This window comes from Mobula birostris, chromosome 12 (assembly GCF_030028105.1).
Source record: "Mobula birostris isolate sMobBir1 chromosome 12, sMobBir1.hap1, whole genome shotgun sequence".
In the NCBI taxonomy this organism is placed as follows: Eukaryota; Metazoa; Chordata; class Chondrichthyes; order Myliobatiformes; family Myliobatidae; genus Mobula; species Mobula birostris.
In genome coordinates, this window is record NC_092381.1 from 25,681,119 (window position 1) to 25,699,606 (window position 18,488).

General features: G+C 43.4%; 1 protein-coding gene across 5 annotated transcripts in view; it reads left to right on the forward strand.

Annotated features, from left to right (window-relative positions):
• Nucleotides 1-650: 650 nt before the first annotated feature.
• The window catches only part of LOC140205805 (polypyrimidine tract-binding protein 2), an 82,124-nt gene continuing 64,286 nt past the window's right edge, over nt 651-18,488 (forward strand). For all 5 annotated transcript variants that reach the window (XM_072273508.1, XM_072273506.1, XM_072273504.1 and 2 more), the window contains exons 1-2: nt 651-757; nt 4,993-5,023. In XM_072273508.1, coding sequence (XP_072129609.1) covers nt 750-757; nt 4,993-5,023 — 39 coding nt within the window. In that variant the 5' untranslated portion in view covers nt 651-749. The remainder of the gene's footprint in view (nt 758-4,992; nt 5,024-18,488) is intronic.

Genomic DNA, 18,488 nt, shown 5'->3' on the forward strand with positions numbered 1-18,488 from the left:
GCAATCAAACCATTTATATTTTTGGTTCCTCTTGTATGAAGAAGAACAAATTATGAACATAGAATGTAGTTTACCAGATGAAGTACATGTGAATCATTACTTCAGCTGGAATCATTGCTTGTGTCCCGTGATAGTGGGAAGGGGGTAAAAATGCAGGGCATCTTCTCGTAACAGTACCATTTGGTGATGAAGGAAGAGCGGACCAAAGAGTCACAATGGGAGGTGTACTTTCAAATTGCTAAAAGGAGAAGGTAATATGTCAGGTAATGAAATCTTGTTGGAGTTGGCAGCGATTAGGAAGGATGATCTATCGAATGTGGATGTGGATGTGGAAGGTCCGACAAACTCAATCCTGGCTTTGTCCGGGAAAAGGGCAAACTGATTCAGGCAGAAATGTCCTTTTTTAAATTTCAGATTTTCTTAAATGACCAGATTATTTCCTTTAAATAAAAGTGAAGGCGAGGAATCAAGGTTGCAGGCCTGACTGAGAACATCTTGTTTTTAAATTATTTCTTTGTAGTAGACCTGGGGATGTAACAACTCACTTCCAACAACGGAGCTTCGGGTCCACGAGATTTTTCGGCTTTGACAAGCTGCGGCGGATCGGTTGCGCTCGGTCATTTCCGGAGGATCCCGAGTCGAAGCGAGCGTGTCGAAGGGGGAGGGGAAGGACGGCCAACGACACGCGGCGCCATTTTGTGTGTTCCCTAACGGTGGCAGTTCGCTGTCAAATCTTTGTTAATTCGGCAATGGACGGGTAAGCCTACTTAAAAAAAAAGGCAGGGAAATGATTGCATGAAAATAGGCAGGCGAAGTCGCGGGTTGATCTAGAGTCATGCGTTCCGACTGAAGTAAATATTGAGGCAGGATGCGAAGCGTTTTCCAATACACGTCGTGGCGTCCTAAAGACTAGCGGTAGATAGAAGCTGTTATAATACAGCCCACTGGGGTTCGTCCGGGCTGTTTTGACGAGGAGCAAGATTCGGCTTCCTCGGACGGTTCTAATTAATCCTTGGTAGTTGGCCAGGCAGGTGGCTTTTGGGTGCTGCGCGTCGTTGTTCGGTCTGGGTTCATGCCACAACATTAGGGGAGGCCTTGCACATCCTTTCTGACTGATCCCTCATTCCATTCCTCCCTCTCCGCTCCCTCTCTCCTTACTCCGCTCCTGTCTTCCTTCCATCTCTGCCCCGCTCCTTCCCTCCTTCCATCCCTGCCCCGCTCCCTCCCTCCTTCCATCCCTGCCCGCTCCCTCCCTCCTTCCATCCCTGCCCTCGCTCCCTCCCTCCTTCCATCCCTGCCCCCGCTCCCTCCCTCCTTCCATCCCTGCCCCGCTCCCTCCCTCCTTCCATCCCTGCCCCCGCTCCCTCTCTCCCTCCCATCCCTGCCGCGCACCCTCTCTCCCTCCCATCCCTGCCCCCGCTCCCTCCCTCCATCCTTCCATCCTTCCATCCCTGCCCCCGCTCCCTCCCTCCCTCCCATCCATCCCATCCCCGCCCCGCTCGCTCCCTCCCCCTCCCTCCCTCCCCCCTCCCCGCTCGCTCCCTCCCCCTCCCTCCCTCCCTCCCTCCCCCTCCCCCTCCCCCTCCCCCCTCCCCCCTCCCCCCCTCCCCCCTCCCCCCTCCCCCCCTCCCCCCCTCCCCCCTCCCCCCCCCTCCCCCCTCCCCCCTCCCCCCCCCCTCCCCCCCTCCCCCTCCCCCTCCCCCTCCCCTCCCCCCTCCCCCCTCCCCTCCCCCTCCCCCCTCCCCCCTCCCCCCTCCCCCTCCCCCCCCCCCCCCCCCCTCCCCCCTCCCCCCCCCTCCCCCCTCCTCCCTCCCCCCTCCTCCCTTCCCCCCTCCTCCCTTCCCCCTCCTCCCTTCCCCCCTCCTCCCTTCCCCCACTCCTCCCCTCCCCCTCCCCACCCTCCCCCTCCCTCCCCCCTCCTCCATCCATCCACCCCTCCCTCCCTCCCCTCCCCTCTCCCTCCCCTCCCTCTCTCCCTCCCTTCCCCCCCCCCCCCCCTCCCCCTCCATCCCCCCTCCCCCTCCATCCCCCTCCCCCTCCTCCCTCTCCCTCCTCCCTCTCCTCCTCCATCCCCCCCTCCTCCATCCCCCTCCTCCATCCCCCTCCTCCATCCCCCTCCTCCATCCCCCCTCCTCCATCCCCCTCCCCCTCCTCCTCCCCCCTCCTCCTCCCCCCTCCTCCCCCTCCTCCATCCCCCTCCTCCTCCATCCCCCCTCCTCCTCCATCCCCCCTCCTCCTCCATCCCCCCTCCCCCTCCTCCTCCATCCCCCCTCCTCCATCCATCCATCCCTCCCTTCCCTCCCTCCCCTCCCTCCCTCCCCTCCCTCTCTCCCTCCCTCCCCTCCCTCTCTCCCTCCCTCCTCCCTCCTCCTCCTCCTCTCCCTCCCTCCCTCCCTCTCCTCCCTTCCTCCCTCCCTCTCTCCCTCCCTTCCTCCCTCTCTCCTCCTTCCTTCCTCCCTCCTTCCCTTCCTTCCTCCTCCTTCCCTCCCTTCAACTCCGCCCCCCTCCCTCACACCTTCTCCTCACTCCATTCTCCTTCCCTCCCTCCTGTCATCCATTCCCCATCTCCTGTCACTCCCCTCCACTGCACCCCACCCATTCCTCCATTCCTGCTTCCATCCCTCCCCTCCCTCCCCTCCTCCCCTCCCTCCCCTCCCCTCCCCTCCCCCCCTCCCCCTCCCCCCCTCCCCCTCCCCCCCCTCCCCTCCCCCTCCCCCTCCCCCCCTCCCCCCCTCCCCCCCTCCCCCCTCCCCCCCTCCCCCCTCCCCCCTCCCCCCCTCTCTCCCCTCCCCTCCCCTCCCCTCCCCTCCCTCCCTCCCCTCCCCTCCCCTCCCTCCCCTCCCCTCCCCTCCCCTCCCCTCCCCTCCCCTCCCCTCCCTCCCCTCCCTCCCCTCCCCTCCCCTCCCCTCCCCTCCCCTCCCTCCCCTCCCTCCCCTCCCTCCCCTCCCTCCCCTCCCCTCCCCTCCCCCTCCCCTCCCCCTCCCCTCCCTTAGCCCACCTCCGCTCCTTCTCTCTTTCCATCAGTGCCCCGAACCCTTCCTCCCTACCATTCCTCCCTTGCCAGCTCCCTTTCTCCTTCCATCACACCGTCACTTCTGCACTCCGCCCTGTCCTGTCTCCACCCCTGTCCCGAACTCCCTGCCTCCCTCACCCAGCCCGACCCATGCGCCCCTGATCCCACCCATATCCCGCCCCCCCCGCACTGCCTCCCCAACATCCCCGTCTCCCCTCTCCTCCCTGTCCCATCCAATCCTGCATACCCCCTCCATCCAATCCTTGGCTCATCTCTGTTTCCACCCCCCTGTAACGTCCCGTCTCCCATTCCTTCTCCCCCCTCCACGGCCTCAAATACACTTGCTGTCTCTGTACCTCTTTTCAAACCATTATTCAGTCTGCCCTTGCTGGATGTTATTTTCACCCAACCTACTCAGTTGCTTTCTGCTCTGGCTCTCTTTTACCCCTAAGAATCCTCTGCTGTGTCCCAATAAAGTTATGCTTCTCTGATTTGATCCTTTACTGCTTCTCTTTGTAGCAATGTAAAATAAAGTACTAGAATGAGATAGGTGGAGAATGGCAAACAGATGGATAAACACACAAAAAATGCTGGTGAACGCAGCAGGCCAGTCAGCATCTATAGGAAGAGGTACAGTCGATGTTTTGGGCTGGGACCCTTCGTCAGGACTAACTGAAGAAGAGATAGTAAGAGATTTAAAAGTGGGAGGGGGAGATCTGAAATGATAGGAGAAGACAGGAGGTGGGGGGGGGGTGGATCTAAGAGCTGGAAAGTTGGTTGGCAAAAGGGATACCAAGCTGGAGAAGGGAGGGGATCATGTGACAGGAAGCCTGGGGAGAAAGAGAAGGAGGGAAGGGGAGCCCTGAGGGTGGAGAGCAGGCAAGGAGTTACAGTGAGAGGGACAGAGAGAGATGAAAAAAAAGGAAAAAATATTTTGAAAAATTAAATGAACAAATAAGGGATGGGGTGTGAAGTGGAGGAGGGGCATTAACGGAAGTTAGAGAAATCAATATTCATGCCATCAGGTTGGAGGCTACCCCGATAGAATATAAGGTGGTGTTCCTCCAACTTGAGTGTGGCTTCATCTTGACAGTAGAGGAGGCGGTGGATAGACATATCAGAATGGGAGTGGGATGTGGAATTAAAATGTGTGGCCACTGGGAGATCTTGCTTTCTCTGGCAGACAGAGCAAGGGTGTTCAGCGAAACGGTCTCCCAACCTGCGTCGGGTCTTGCCAATATATAAAAGACCGCACAGGACGCAGTATATCACCCCAGCCGACTCAGGTGAAGTGCCGCCTCACCTGGAAGGACTGTCTGGGGCTCTGAATGGTGGTGAGGGAAGAAGTGTAAGGGCATATGTAGCACTTGTTCCGCTTAAAAGGATAAGTGCTGGGAGGGAGATTGGCGGGAAGGGATGGGGGGGACGAATGGACAAGGGAGTCGCGTAGGGAGCGATCCCTGCGGAAAGCAGACAGAGTGGGGAGGGAAAGATGTGCTTGGTTCCTGTCCCATGATCCTCTCCCTTCTCCAGCCTACTATCCCTTTTGCCAATCAACTTTCCAGCTCTTAGATCTACCTCTCCCCTCCTGTCTTCTCCTATCATTTCGGATCTCCCCCTCCCCCTTTCAAATCTCTTACTATCTCTTCTTTCACTTAGTCCTGACAAAGGGTCCCGGCCCGAAACGTCGACTGTACCTCTTCCTATAGATGCTGCCTGGCCTGCTGTGTTCACCAGCATTTTTTGTGTGTGTTGCTTGAATTTCCAGCAAATGCAGATTTCCTCGTGTCTGCGAACAAATAAATACAGTCACTTCAGCAATGGTATTAGGACAAAGTTTGTGTTTAGCAAACGTAACATGTTGAAAATTCATGTCATGCCTGTTTAAATGAACCATATAGTTGTTGCAGCTGGTGATTTATGTGTTGGCAACAGGTTCAAGTACTTTAGATGATAGCTTTCTTATCTTTTTTTTGTAGCATTCTCACTGATGTTGCAGTTGGCATAAAGGTAGGTGTGGCTGTTTTTGTTTGCCTTACTCTCATCACAAGAAGAAAAATGATAGAAAACCAAGTTGGCTTGCTAGTTCTGTTTTGTACATTGATGTATGCATACATTCACATTTAGTCTAGCTCACCTGTAGTGGCCCTGAGGACCCAACCTTCAAGTTCACTTCTCTGCAGAGTTTTGGGTTAGTGAAGATGTTAAAACAATGCTTTGTTCTGTTAAATCAAAGTGCTTACATTGGCTAATTTAATATACCATCTTACAGTAAGCTTTGTGTTTAAGTGGGTGAACTTAATATTTTTGCTTGAGCTGAGGACATACAAATGTGAAACCATTTGAACTTGCAATTCAAATTATTATCTATTTCTAGATGCTTTGTATATCATGTCCAATTTAATGTATTATTAGCCACAATTATTTTTGTTACATTTATAATAAGAGGCTATATGGTATAATTTAATTGGATTACTTAGGTTCCTTTCTTTGTGGCTGCCTATAAGTTTCAAGGAGTATAAACAAGTTTCAAGGAGTATAATTTATACATTTTTGTTAATAAATGTGAATTGAATCTTGGAATTATAACAATTGCCCTAGTTTATTAAATAAGCTGCCAATTCTCCTCTTTTCTGAAGCATCAAAACTTGTTGAAACAGAAATCCTTAGATTATTAGATTAGTTTCCTCAGGATATTTTTCACTTTAAATTTTGGTTCTTGTATCCATTGCCAGTTTGATCAGTTGTGCTGTTTCCTCCACTAGAAGTATTCAAAACTTTTAATCACCTATCAAATCTTTCAACATTTTGCTAATATTAGCGATGGTCCTATATCCTGTAAAACCAGTGAATCTCATCACTCTCTTCAGGGCCTTGATGTCCTTATAGATTTCCCGTAGTTGAGCAATGGATAATCCCTGTTTAAGAAAGGTTTCAAACTCCTTTGTTTTTTTATTCTTCATCAGTGAAGCCATGCCTCACAAAACTTTTAACCAGGATTCTCAGTTTTTTGTCAGTTTCAGAGATCATGGCTGTGCAACCCTCTACCCTGGCTAATTATCCTTTTAAAATTGTAGTCAGCTTTGAGGGAGTAGTGCAACTGAATACAATATAGAACTTTGTATCAAAAAGCCTTACTTTATCCATTTCTAATGCTACTTTAAAGCATTATTGTAAAACATTTTGTTTCCATTTCATTGAGACTTTGACATTGTTTTTCAAATTTATCAGGTAAGTTTCAATGTTGTTCATCGAATTTTTCCTCTAAAAACTTTAGCATAGTCTCATAGGATAGCTCCATTTGTTTAGAGTCACCTTTTTTTCCCCCTCCATTCCTATCGGAATCTTTCCCGTCTTTTGTTTTGGCTCTTGTACTCATTTCTTTAGATTTCACAGTTGCAGTTCAAGAAAAACTCAGTAAAATAAAATAAATCTTCTAGTGTAGGTAAAAATTGGTCAAGTAAGGGAGATCATAGGTTAAAAAAAGATAACGGGAATGGAGCAAAGCCAAAAGCGACTTCACTCCATGAGCACTCCCTGCAGAATACTCAAAAAAAAATGGAAATGTCATATGTGATAATGGGCGCAAAGAAATGGAGCAAATAGATGGAGCAATAAAATAGACATAAGTAAGCTTATTTGTGACTTAGACTTCAAAATATGGTGTGCCTTGGATAGATCCTGGAGATCTACCAAGTATTGTAGTCAAAACATTGAACATTACAGCTCAGACAGGGCCTTTGATCCATAATTTAAAGGTTGTGCCAGCCTTTTAACCTACTCTAAGATCAATCTAACCCTTCTCTTCTATGTAACTCCATTTTTTGATCATCCACATGCCTATCTAAGAGTTTCTTAAATACCTCTAATGTTTCAGCCTCTATGACCACCCTGGTAGAGCATTCCACACATCCACCACTCTCTGTGTAAAGAACTTAGCTCTGACTTTCCTCCAATCACCCTAAAATTATGCCCCTTATATTAGCCATTTCCACCCTGGGAAAGTCTCTGGCTATCCACTCTATGCCTCTTATCATTTTGTATATCTCTATAAAGTCACCTCGTATTCTTCTCTCCAAAGAGGAAAGCCCTAGCTTGCTTAACTTATTTTCATAAAACATGCCTTCCAGTCCAGGCAGCATCCTAGTAAGTCTCCTCTGCACCCTCTCTAAAGCTATCACATTCTTCCTATAATGAGGTGGCCAGAACTGAATACAGTATTGCAAGTGGAGTCTAACCAGGGTTTTATAGGGCTGCAACATTATTTCATGGCTCTTGAACTTCGAGGGGTCTATGGATGTGTACCCCACAATCTCTCTGTTCCTCCACATTACTAAGAATCCTTAAAAAGATGGTGATGAGATAAAACTGTATTGTCAAAGGCAAAATTGGGGCAATCTTAAAATTACATGTGAAAGAAAAACACTTGCCTAAGTCTATAGGCCAAATGTTTAGATCTGCTGTGAATTTACAAAATAAATAATTGATAAATTGATTTTTTAAATATAGAAACAAATGATCTTGGGGTTATTTGCTTTGTGGCCTTTCAGTGAAATTTAGAATTCCAGGAATGTAATTAACATCTGATTCTGTACTTTATCTTATTCTGTTGTGCCAACAAGCAAAACTCCTATGAGAACTATTTGTTTTTGTGCACAAAACTAAGCTACCTTATTTACCATATTGGATTGAAGTTAGAGCTGTGTGAGAACAGAATGGTAAACACTCTTCAATGCTCCATAATTTTTTCTTCCTACTTGATCAGTTAGTGGGAACTAGACCAAACTTTGATTCCAGTTGTGTTGCAGTAGAATGCTAGTCAATATGCAGGGGAATTTGGTATAGTGAATGACACATTGACAATGCTATCTAACACATTAAAAGATTCCTTATTTTATTTGGATAGTTTGTGGTTTTGTTTTCAGGATTAAAATGTGATAAACTTATCACTGTTTTTCTTTAATTTTAAGAATTTATTATATCTGTGTAGAATATTGTGTGCAATTTGCAGATCTTTTCAGCACTTCAAATGGGCTTTTGTGATTTAGTATTTATTTTTGGTATTCACTAGTACAAATTTTAAATATACAATTATTTCCTTTTATTCTTAGCTTTTACAGAGAATTTTAAATTCTCATGGATTAATTTCTCAAATTGCATCGGGTAGATCTCATCATCTTTAACATTGTTTGATATGACTTCTAAGCTGGTGGGAGGAAGAGCACAATTTCAGTGCTGTACTTTGGTGTTGGTATTTTAGATGAGGTATTCAGGTCTTGCCTCGTGCAAAAGCTCCTTCCTATTAATTGAGATTGATACTAGTTTTACATTAAAAGAGCTTTTCTTTCAATATGCTGGCTTGTGTCAATCTCAATTAGATTTGCTTCTTAAAGAAATCGGTCATAACATTGCTATTTGTATGAAAATTACTAAACTTAAAAATGAAGTCATAGGCCATGCAGTGTCGGGGAATATCCTGAAGATATGAAAGGTAGTGTTTGAAAGCAGATGATTAATTATCTGCTTGGAAATAACAGTGCTTCATTTCAGATTCACTTCACTGCAGATTTTGCTTCTTTATTTACATAGAATATATTTTGAAATGTCAAGATTTTTCATCAAGATTGTTTACCTAGGTGCTGATCATAAGAGCGTTGTTTTATATTGATGTCAAAGCAGATTGTTTTGGATAATTCTTTGAAACAACGATATGCTCTTTGGATGATTGTGCATAACTTTTCAAGTCTCAGAAAGTGAATCCACTAATGTTACTTGCCTAGTTCATTCTCAGCTGTATTCTAGTGTTTAAAGAAGGACAGTTTTCCTCAGGCTATTGAATTGAGCTATTTGTGGGGTACTATATTGAATATTTGTGTGTTTAACATACTGGATAATTAATGCTATCCTAAAACATTAATTAGAAAAATAACATTGCTGTGACAGGATGAGAAAACAGTAGCACTATGATGACTCATTGTTTAAAAAAAAAATCTTTATCATGATATTCTGAACTTAAAAGTTTGTTTTAGGTACTGATGTTGGCCTTGTTGCCTTTAAACTAAGGGAAAGGACTTGGAATCTGTTTGGTTATACAGGTTTCCCCTGCCATCCGAAGGTAGAGCTTTCCTATGAAATGGTTCGTAAGCCAGAATGTTGTAAAGTGAAGAAGCAATTACCATTTATTTATATGGGAAAAATTTGTGAGCGTTTGCAGTCCCAAAAAATAACCTACCAAATCATGCCAAATAACACATAAAACCTAAAATAACAGTAACATATAGTAAAAGGAGGAATGATATGATCAATACACAGCCTATATAAAGTAGAAATACTTTGCTACAATCATTGCTGCACTGTTCTCCGTAACGAAAACCTCACGCAAGCTCTCTTGGCAGAAACACTCTCTCCAGTAACCTTTAAGCTGTGAAGCTGCCAAATCATACCAAATAACACATAAAAATACACAGCCTATATAAAGTAGAAATAATGTATGTACAGTGTAGTATCACTTACTGGAATCGGGAAGACAGCACCGAGCACACTGTTGATGGTGTGTTAGGCTAAGTCGTCAGAGGTTGGGGTGGTGCAGTGGTCCCCAACTTCCGGACAACGAACTGATACCGATCCACGGAGAACGCAGCGGTAGCTGGGATGCACCCAGCACATCTTTAAGAAAAAAGCTGAAATAAGCTAATTAATTACGGGCGGCACCTAATTATTTAGCTTGTTTATTTTGGCTTTTATCTTAAAGATGCATTGGGTGCGTCCTGGCTACTGCGCATTCTCCGCGGCAGTGTATCAGTCCGGGGATTGGGGTGGTGGGACACTGGGGTGTCATCTCATCGTCGTCTGTTTCCATCAGGGCAGGCAGGTCATCTTCTTCTATGTCTGCCTGCCTCGATGTCGAAGGTTGAGGTTTGTCGTCTGCTGTGGCTGATGTAGAAGGCTTGAAAAACGACAGTATGCTTGACTGTTTAGCCTCGTGCATTTTTCTATCATACAGTTCTTTGTAAGCACTCAAACTATCTTGCAAATATGCCCTAAACCGACGTACCCTTTCAAAATTAAAGTCATACTTTTCTGCAATCATTGTTGTCAATTGCAGCGAAAATCTCATGCAGTTGCTTCACGTTCAGTTCCTGGACGACTTCACTTTTGGTCCGTTTGCTACTGCATTCGGTTTCAGTTGTTATCCTTTCCTCTTCCAATTACATCAGCTCTTCACCTATCAGTTCTTGGTCATGAGATGCCAAAACCTCTTCAACATCATCTTCGTCAACTTCCACAAGCCAAACTCACTTTGTCCTTACTTAGTTCACCACGATCGAAACGCTTAATTATGTCTAGATTTACGCCAAGTGTAACACCCTTACAAGCTCTTTTAGGCTTTTCCGATCCCTTAGAACTTTGCTAACGGCTGCTCACGGGCACCTGTTTAAGCAATGCCGGCTAGAATGCAGTTCTGGGGGAGGAGTTTAGCTGCTCAGGGCGCGCTGCCTTTTCTCGTAACAGTGAAAACACCTTCTGTTAGCGAAAACAAGTAACTAATGTAGGTCTTTCATAACAGTGAGGTTTCGTAAAGCGAACATTCGGAAAGCGGGGGACACCTGTAATGAGTATCCAGCGTATGGAAGAGGAAAGGACAGACAGTCATATGTCCAAGCAGTATATTAACACTGTCTTGACTAGCTGTGCACCATGTAACCAACGAAACTGAGCATTGCAGAACATTGGAAAGAAAAGACGTTTGAGGAGTGCATAAGTGTGTTATCAAGACAACACAATTGGAGCTTCTATATTAATCAAAATACTAAGAAATTGACAAAGTAGTATCAATATCTAATGTGTAAAGGATGTAGTTTTGTTCTGAAATAAATAGATTAAGGCCTTGTGATATAAAACATTTATTAGATTGTAGAAACACACATCAAAGTTGCTGGTGAACGCAGCAGGCCAGGCAGCATCTGTAGGAAGAGGTGCAGTCGACGTTTCAGGCCGAGACCCTTCGTCAGCCCCTTCGACTGCACCTCTTCCTACAGATGCTGCCTGGCCTGCTGCGTTCACCAGCAACTTTGATGTGTGTTGCTTGAATTTCCAGCATCTGCAGAATTCCTGTTGTTATTAGATTGTAGATGTAGTTTCTTGAAATTCCTGTATTTTTCACTTAAATTTTCTTTGCATACTCCTCAGTTAAGCTTTTCAGTTCTATTTTCACTTTTATGTTGTGCCTATGCAATGAAATGAAGCTTTAGATGACTGAGGTTAGAATATTAAAATTATAACGATGGGTTTAAGTTGAGGATTTAAAGGTATGCTACTGTATTAATGAAATGTTGTCATGCTTCTCATTCGGCAAGAATAATGTTTAATGCAACATTTATTTGAAGATGCATTCTTGTTTTTTTGAGGTATATTCTGCAATGATTAGGGAGTATCATTCATAAAGGTTGATAAGCCCATGCCTACATTTAGCAAAAAAAACTTGATTTTTGCCTGAAGATTTTATTTTTTTAAACTTGGATCAAAATTCAGCTCTGGAAATTTTTATTTTCCAGCTCCAGTGTGTAGATGATTATCTTCAACATCTTTCATGCTTTGGTTTCCTCTTTTCTGACCATTACAAAGCTACAATTGAACATTTGGTTAAATGTCTTATTGCACCATCTTTTTATCGTGATGCTAAAGCCTATATTTTAGAACTACATTTTCTTTATAATTTTATTATTGTATTAAATGGAAATTTTAATAAAGTATTTTCAAGTCCAATAATGTTTTTATTAAAGTGTTTCGTGTCTGATTTCAGTAAAATATTGGCTTTTGGTTATTCATTTTGCGGAACCTCTTCAAGGTGCTTAGATTCTCACTTGGATTTTCCTTTTATAACTGAAAGTAACTTAGCTTCTACTTTGCATGAACTAAGATAGTGTGTTTTGTTTTGAAAAACAATGTTGTAACTATTGTGAATATTTTGTAGGTCAGGTAGCCTTTATGGAGGGAAACAGTTAACATTTCAGATTATTGTCTTTTGACATGAACTGGTAGCTCAAGGTCACTTTTGCAGCATAATTGGAAGGTGATATTGACCCTTCATGTCATGTCATCTTAATTTTCCATCCTATTCTAAGTTCAACCTCTATAGTTCACCTACAATTTACAAAAAAGCTCTTTTGTTCAAGCAAAAGGCACAGTTACTCATCTGGCAACTTAGCACATTGCAGTGTTTGGGGCTCAGCATTAATTTGAACCATTTCATGTAATCAGCCATTTGAATCTATTATCTCCAATTTTAGTGTTTTCTCCCTTCCTTTAGTATTTCAGATTCCATATAGATCTCTCAGTTTGCTCTTTGACACCTCTTACAACCATTACTGCAACCACTTATTATTTATGAAGAAGGTATAGTCAGTGGAGGCAGAGGAGCACCGACAGACTGCTTTGAATTGGTGGACTGGACAATATTCAGGAATTTATCTTCAGATTTAAGTGAATGTGCCACAGTTGTCACTGACTTCTGTGTGGATGAGTGCGTGCCTTTGAGAACATACCAGACATACGCAAACCAAAAGCTGTGGATGAACCAAGAGATTTGGGGTCTGCTGAGAGCTAGATCTGTCGCATTCAAGACCAGTGATCCAGAACTTTACAAGATATCCACGTATGACCTACAGAAGATTATTTTAAGAGTGAGACAAACAAATTCTGATGGAATCGGATGCATGTCAGCTCTGGCAGTATTTGCAGCCCATTGCTTTCTATAAGAAAAAAACATAACAACATGAATGGCTGCAATGCTTCACTTCCAGATGAGCTCAACACTTTTATGCACGCTTTGAAAAGGAGTCTGAAACTACATGTGCAGCATCTAGTGACACTGTGATCTCTGTCTCGGAGGCTGATGTCAGAACATCTTTCAAGAGGGTGAACCCTTGCAAGGAATGAAATTCTGGTAGTGTAGCTGGTAGGACACTGAAAAATTGTGCCAGCGAGAGCGTCAAGGACATCTTCAATCAGGCAGAGGTTCCGACCTGCTTCAAAAGGGTGACAATCATATCAGTGCCAAAGAAGAGCAGTGTGAGCTGTCTCAACAACTATCACCTAGTTGCACTCATATCTACTATGATGAAATGTTTTGGATGTTGGTCACAGCCAAAATCAACTCCTGCCTAAGCAAGGACTGGAGCCTGCTGCAATATGCCTATCGCCACAATAGATTAACAGGTGATACAATCTCACTGGCTTTCTACTAGGCCTTGGATCACCTGGACAATAGCAATACCTACATCAGGCTACTGTTTATTGATTATAACTCAATGTTCAACACAATCATACCATCAATTCTATCAACAAGCTCCAAAACCTGGGCCTCTGCACCTCCCTCTGCAGCTGGATTCTTGACTTCCTCATGGATTTTCTCACCATCAGCAGACCATAACATTTCCTCCTCACTGACAGTCAGTACTGCGAACCACAAGGATGCATGCTTAGCCCATTGCTCTACTGTCTCTACATCCATGACTGAGTGGCTAGGCACTACTCAAATTGCGATAACTATTCTTTGCAGAATTTCGGATGGTGTTGAGGTGTACAGGAGTGAGATAGATCAGTTGGTTGCAACAACACTTTTGCAGTCAACATCAGTAAGACCAAGGTATTGATTGTGGACTCCAGGAAGGGGAAGTTGAGGGAACTCACTCCAGTCCTCTTTGAGTGTTCAGCAGTGAAAAGGGTGAGCAGTTTCAAGTTCCTGGGTGTTAACATCTCTGACGATCTCTCAAGCCCAACATATTTATGCAATTACAAAGAAGGAATGACGGTGGCTATATTTCAGATTTCATGGGTATATTTTTATTGTAATTTAGTTTTAAAAAAATTCAATGTATTGTAATTTACTGCTGCTGCTAAACAATAAAATTTATGACGTATGCCAGTGATATTAAACATGATTATGTTTAATTTTTATCTCCAGGCTGTCAGTGTATCACAGATCTTCCTATTTCTTATCTAAGTACCCCATCACCCTTGACCTTTTCTTTGTAATTTACAAACATTGATTCCTAACTGTTCTCATTTCTGAGAGAAAATCACTGACCTAAATGTTAACTGCATTTCTCCACAGAAGTTGCTTCTCATGCTGAGTGTTTCCAGTATTTTCTGCTTCTATTCTTGATTTTCAGCATCCAAGTATATTTGCTTTTGGATTTATCCTTTTAAGTTGTCCTGATGATACATAACTGTGCAGCCTTGATTTGTTATACAGCCTAGTTCTTTTCAAAGATAGCATAAGTTTTCTTGTATGCACTGATGTGCAATAGATCAATATCTCCTTTATAGTGATGTTAGTAAACCTATTGCACAATGCAGCCTTTTCCATAATTTGAGTTGAATATTCTTTTTAGTGTTTTATAAAGCAATTTTAATCTTTTAATGAAAATCAAAAATACATGAGGGGGCTCTGCAGATTATTGGGAAATACAGGTCTCCCCTCGTTAAGGAACATTTGCTTAACATATTTTTGTAATAATGAAGTGTTCGATTTAATTTGATTTGCTCTTTAATGAAGATGTCTGCTTCAACAAATGGTGAAAATAATGGTTATAGGGTCATAGAGTACCACAGCATTAAAAATGGGCCTTTTCAATCCATTGAGTCCATGTGGACTTCAACTTCTGCCTAGTTCCATGAACTTGCACACAGACTGTATCCCATCAAGCCCCTCTCATCCATGTACCCTATCCAAATTTTTCTTAAATCTTGCATTTGAACCTGCATCTATGACCTGTGCTGGCAGTTCATTCTACCCTTGAACCACCCTCTGAGTGAAGAAACTTCCACTAAGGTTCCTCTTAAATATTTCACCATTTACGTTAAACCTTTGAGTTCTAGTTCTAGTCTCACCCAACCTGAGGGAGTCAAAAGCCTGCACCCTATCTATGCCTCTCATAATTTTGTACACCTTTAAGATCTTCCCTCATTCTCCAGTGCTCCAGGGAATAATGCCCTAACCTATTCTACCTTTCCCTATAGCTCAGATCCTCAAGTCCCAACGACCTCCTTGCAAATTTTCTCTCCACTCTTTCAAGCTAATTGATATCTCTCCTGCAGCTAGGTAACTAGAACTGTACACAGTATTGTAAACTCTGCCTCACCAATGTCTTATACAACTTCAACATGAGATCCCAACTGTTATACTCAGTGCTCTGATTTCAAAGTTTAAAGTAAATTTATTATCAAAGTATATACATGTCACTGTATACAACCTTGAGATTCATTTTCTTGGATATAGTCAATAAATTGAATAAGCATAATAGAATCAATGAAGACTGCATCAGCAGGGTGGTCAACCAGTATGTAAAAGACAACAAACTGCAAATACAAAAAGAGAGAGAAAAAAATCTTAATAATAAATAAGCAATAAATATCGAGATCGTGTGATGAAGAGTCCTTGAAAGTGAGTCCATTGGTTGTGGGAACCGTTTAGTGATGAAGTGAGTGAAGTTATCCCCTCTGGTTCTGATGGTTGAGGGGGAATAACTGTTCTTGAACCAGGTGATGTGAGTCCTGAGGCTCTTGTACCACCTTCCTGATGGCAGCAGTGAGAAGAGAGCATGGCCTGGGTGGTGGGGGTCCTCGATGGATGCTGCTTTCCTGCGACAATGCTTTGTGTAGATATGCTCAGTAGTGGGGATGATTTTACGTGTGATGAACTGGGCCCTATTCACTACTTTTTGTAAGATTTTCCATTCAAGGGCATTGGTGTTTCCATTCCAGGCTGTGATGCAGCCAGTCAGTGTACGCTCCACCATGCATCTATGCAAGTTTGTCAAAGCTTTAAATGTCATACTGAATCGTCGCAAATACCTAAGGAAGTAGGGTGCTGCCGTGCTTTCTTTGTAATTGCATTTGCGTGCTGGGCGCAGAACATCGAGGAATTTAAAGTTACTGACCCTCTCAACCTCTGATCCCTCAATGAGGACTGGATCTTGAATCTCTGGTTTCCTCCTCAAGTCAATAATCAGTTCCTTGCTCTCGTTGACATTTAGTAAGATGTTTTATGAAGGTCATCATGACAAAACCTTACTCTGTGACCCTATCTACCTCTGATGCAACTTTCAAAGAATTATGGATTTGTACTTTACCAGGTACCTCAGAACCCTACAATTCAAAGTGTAAGTATTTCCTTGGTTTGTCTTCCCGTTAAATTCCATCTGCGATTTTTCAGCCCATTTTTCCAGCTGCAAGTTTTGAGAGCCTGCCTCACTGTCCACTGCACCTGCCAATCTCGGTGTCATCGCAAATTTGCTAATCTCGTCTCTCAAATTATTGTCTAATTCAAAATAAACAACAATAGACTCAAGCACATCACTTGTCACAGGCTTCCAGTCAGAGAAACACTCATCTACTCCCACTGTCTGGCTTCTGCTAAGCCAATGTTGATTATTTCATCTTGACTGCCAAGTGATTTAACCTTCTGGACAAGCTTCCTTGTGGGACTTTGTCAAAGGCCTTGTAAAAGTCCATGTAAACAACGTCTACTGTTTGTCCTTTATTAGCCTTCATGGTAACCTTCATGAAAAACTGTAAGCTTGGTTTGATGTGACCTACCACACTAAAAGCTATGTTGACTATCTCTAATCAGGCCCTATCTATCCAGGTACTTAGAATACATTGTAGTAATTTATCCATGACTAAATTCAGGCGCACCACTCTATAATTTCCCAGCTAATTCTTAGAGCCTTTTTTTTTGAACAAGTGAATAATATTGGCTAACTTCCAGCTGAAGCACCTCACCTGGGGCTAAGAACATTTTAAATATCTCTGGCAGGGCCTTTGCATTTTCTGTATGAGCCTCCCATAAGGTCCATGGGACAGCTGATTTAACACTGGGGACAGCTTGTTTAACACTATCCACCTTAATTTGCCTCAAGTCACCTAGCACCTCCTCTTCTGTCATCAGGATGCAGTCCATGACATCACTACTACACTTGATCAAATACTAATGATACTGCTAATACTAAATAGAATCACAGCGAAGTACAACACAGAAACAGGCCCTTTAGCCCATCTTGTCCATGCCAAAACCATTTAAACAGCCTACTCCCATTGAACTGCACTGGGGCCATTGCCCTTCATTTTCCCACTATCCATGTACCTATCGAAGCTACTTTAAATGTTGAAATTGAGCTCACATGCATCACTTATGCTGCAGCTCACTCCATACTCTCACGACCCTCGGAGTGAAGAAGTTCTCCTCAAACTTCTCACATTTCACCCTTAAGACATGACCTCCTGTTGTAGTCCCAACCAACCTCAGTGGAAATAGTCTGCTTGCATTTACCTTATCTAAGCCCCTAATAATATTTTATACCTCTATCAAATCCCCTCTCAATCTTTTGAGTTCTAGAGTACAGTTCTAACCTATTGAACCTTGCCTTATAAGTTAGATCCTCCACACCCAGTAACATCCTTGTGAATTTTCTCTGTACTCTTTCAACTTTGTTTACATCTTTCCTGTAGGTAGGTGACCAGAACTGCACACAATACCCCAAATTAGGCCTCACCAACATCTTATACAACTTCAACATAAAGTTCCATCTCCTGTACTCCATACATTGATAATGAAGGCAATGTGCCAAAAGCTCTCTTTATGACCCTATCTACCTGTGATACCACTTTCAATGAATTATGGACCTGTATTCCCAGATCCCTTTGTGCTACCACTCTCTTCAGTGCCCTACCGACCACTGTGTAAGACCTACCCTGGTTGGTCCTACCAAGAGCAAAACTTCACACTAGTCTGCATTAAATTCTATCTGAAGCAAATCCCTCTGCAAACTACGATAGCCTTCCTCACTGTCCACTGCCTTGCGTCTACCTCAATATCCATGTTGGGAAAGGAATGAGCCTTAACACTAAAGACGAAGCTTGGTGTAAGAAGGAAGAAAAGGCGAGAGAGGGCATTGGTTATTGCAGTCAACCATTACTCATAGATTAGAAAATAGAGTGAATCAAGGAGGTTGCATAAACTTCAGTGATAGGAGGTTCTTCCTGTAACATGTTAAGAGACTTGAGGGCGATATTGAATGTATGGTTAAAGGATGAAAATGTTCACTGTTCACAGAGACTTATTCAGAATCGGAATCAGGTTTATTATCACCGGCATGTGTCATGAAATTTGTTAACTTAGCAGCAGCAGTTCAATGCAATACATAATATAGAAGATAATAAAATAATAATAATAAACAAGTAAATCAATTACAGTGTACGTATATTGAATAGATTAAAAATAATGCAAAAAAAACAAATAATATATATTAAAAAAGTGAGATAGTGTTCGAGGGCTCAATGTCCATTTAGGAATTGGATCAGCCTTCTTATAGTATTTCTTATAGGGTGTGCTGAGCAAATTTGAATCGTATTCTCTGGGACATCAGAGGCTGAAGTGCAGGGAAGGTCATGTCTTACAAACTTATTTGAG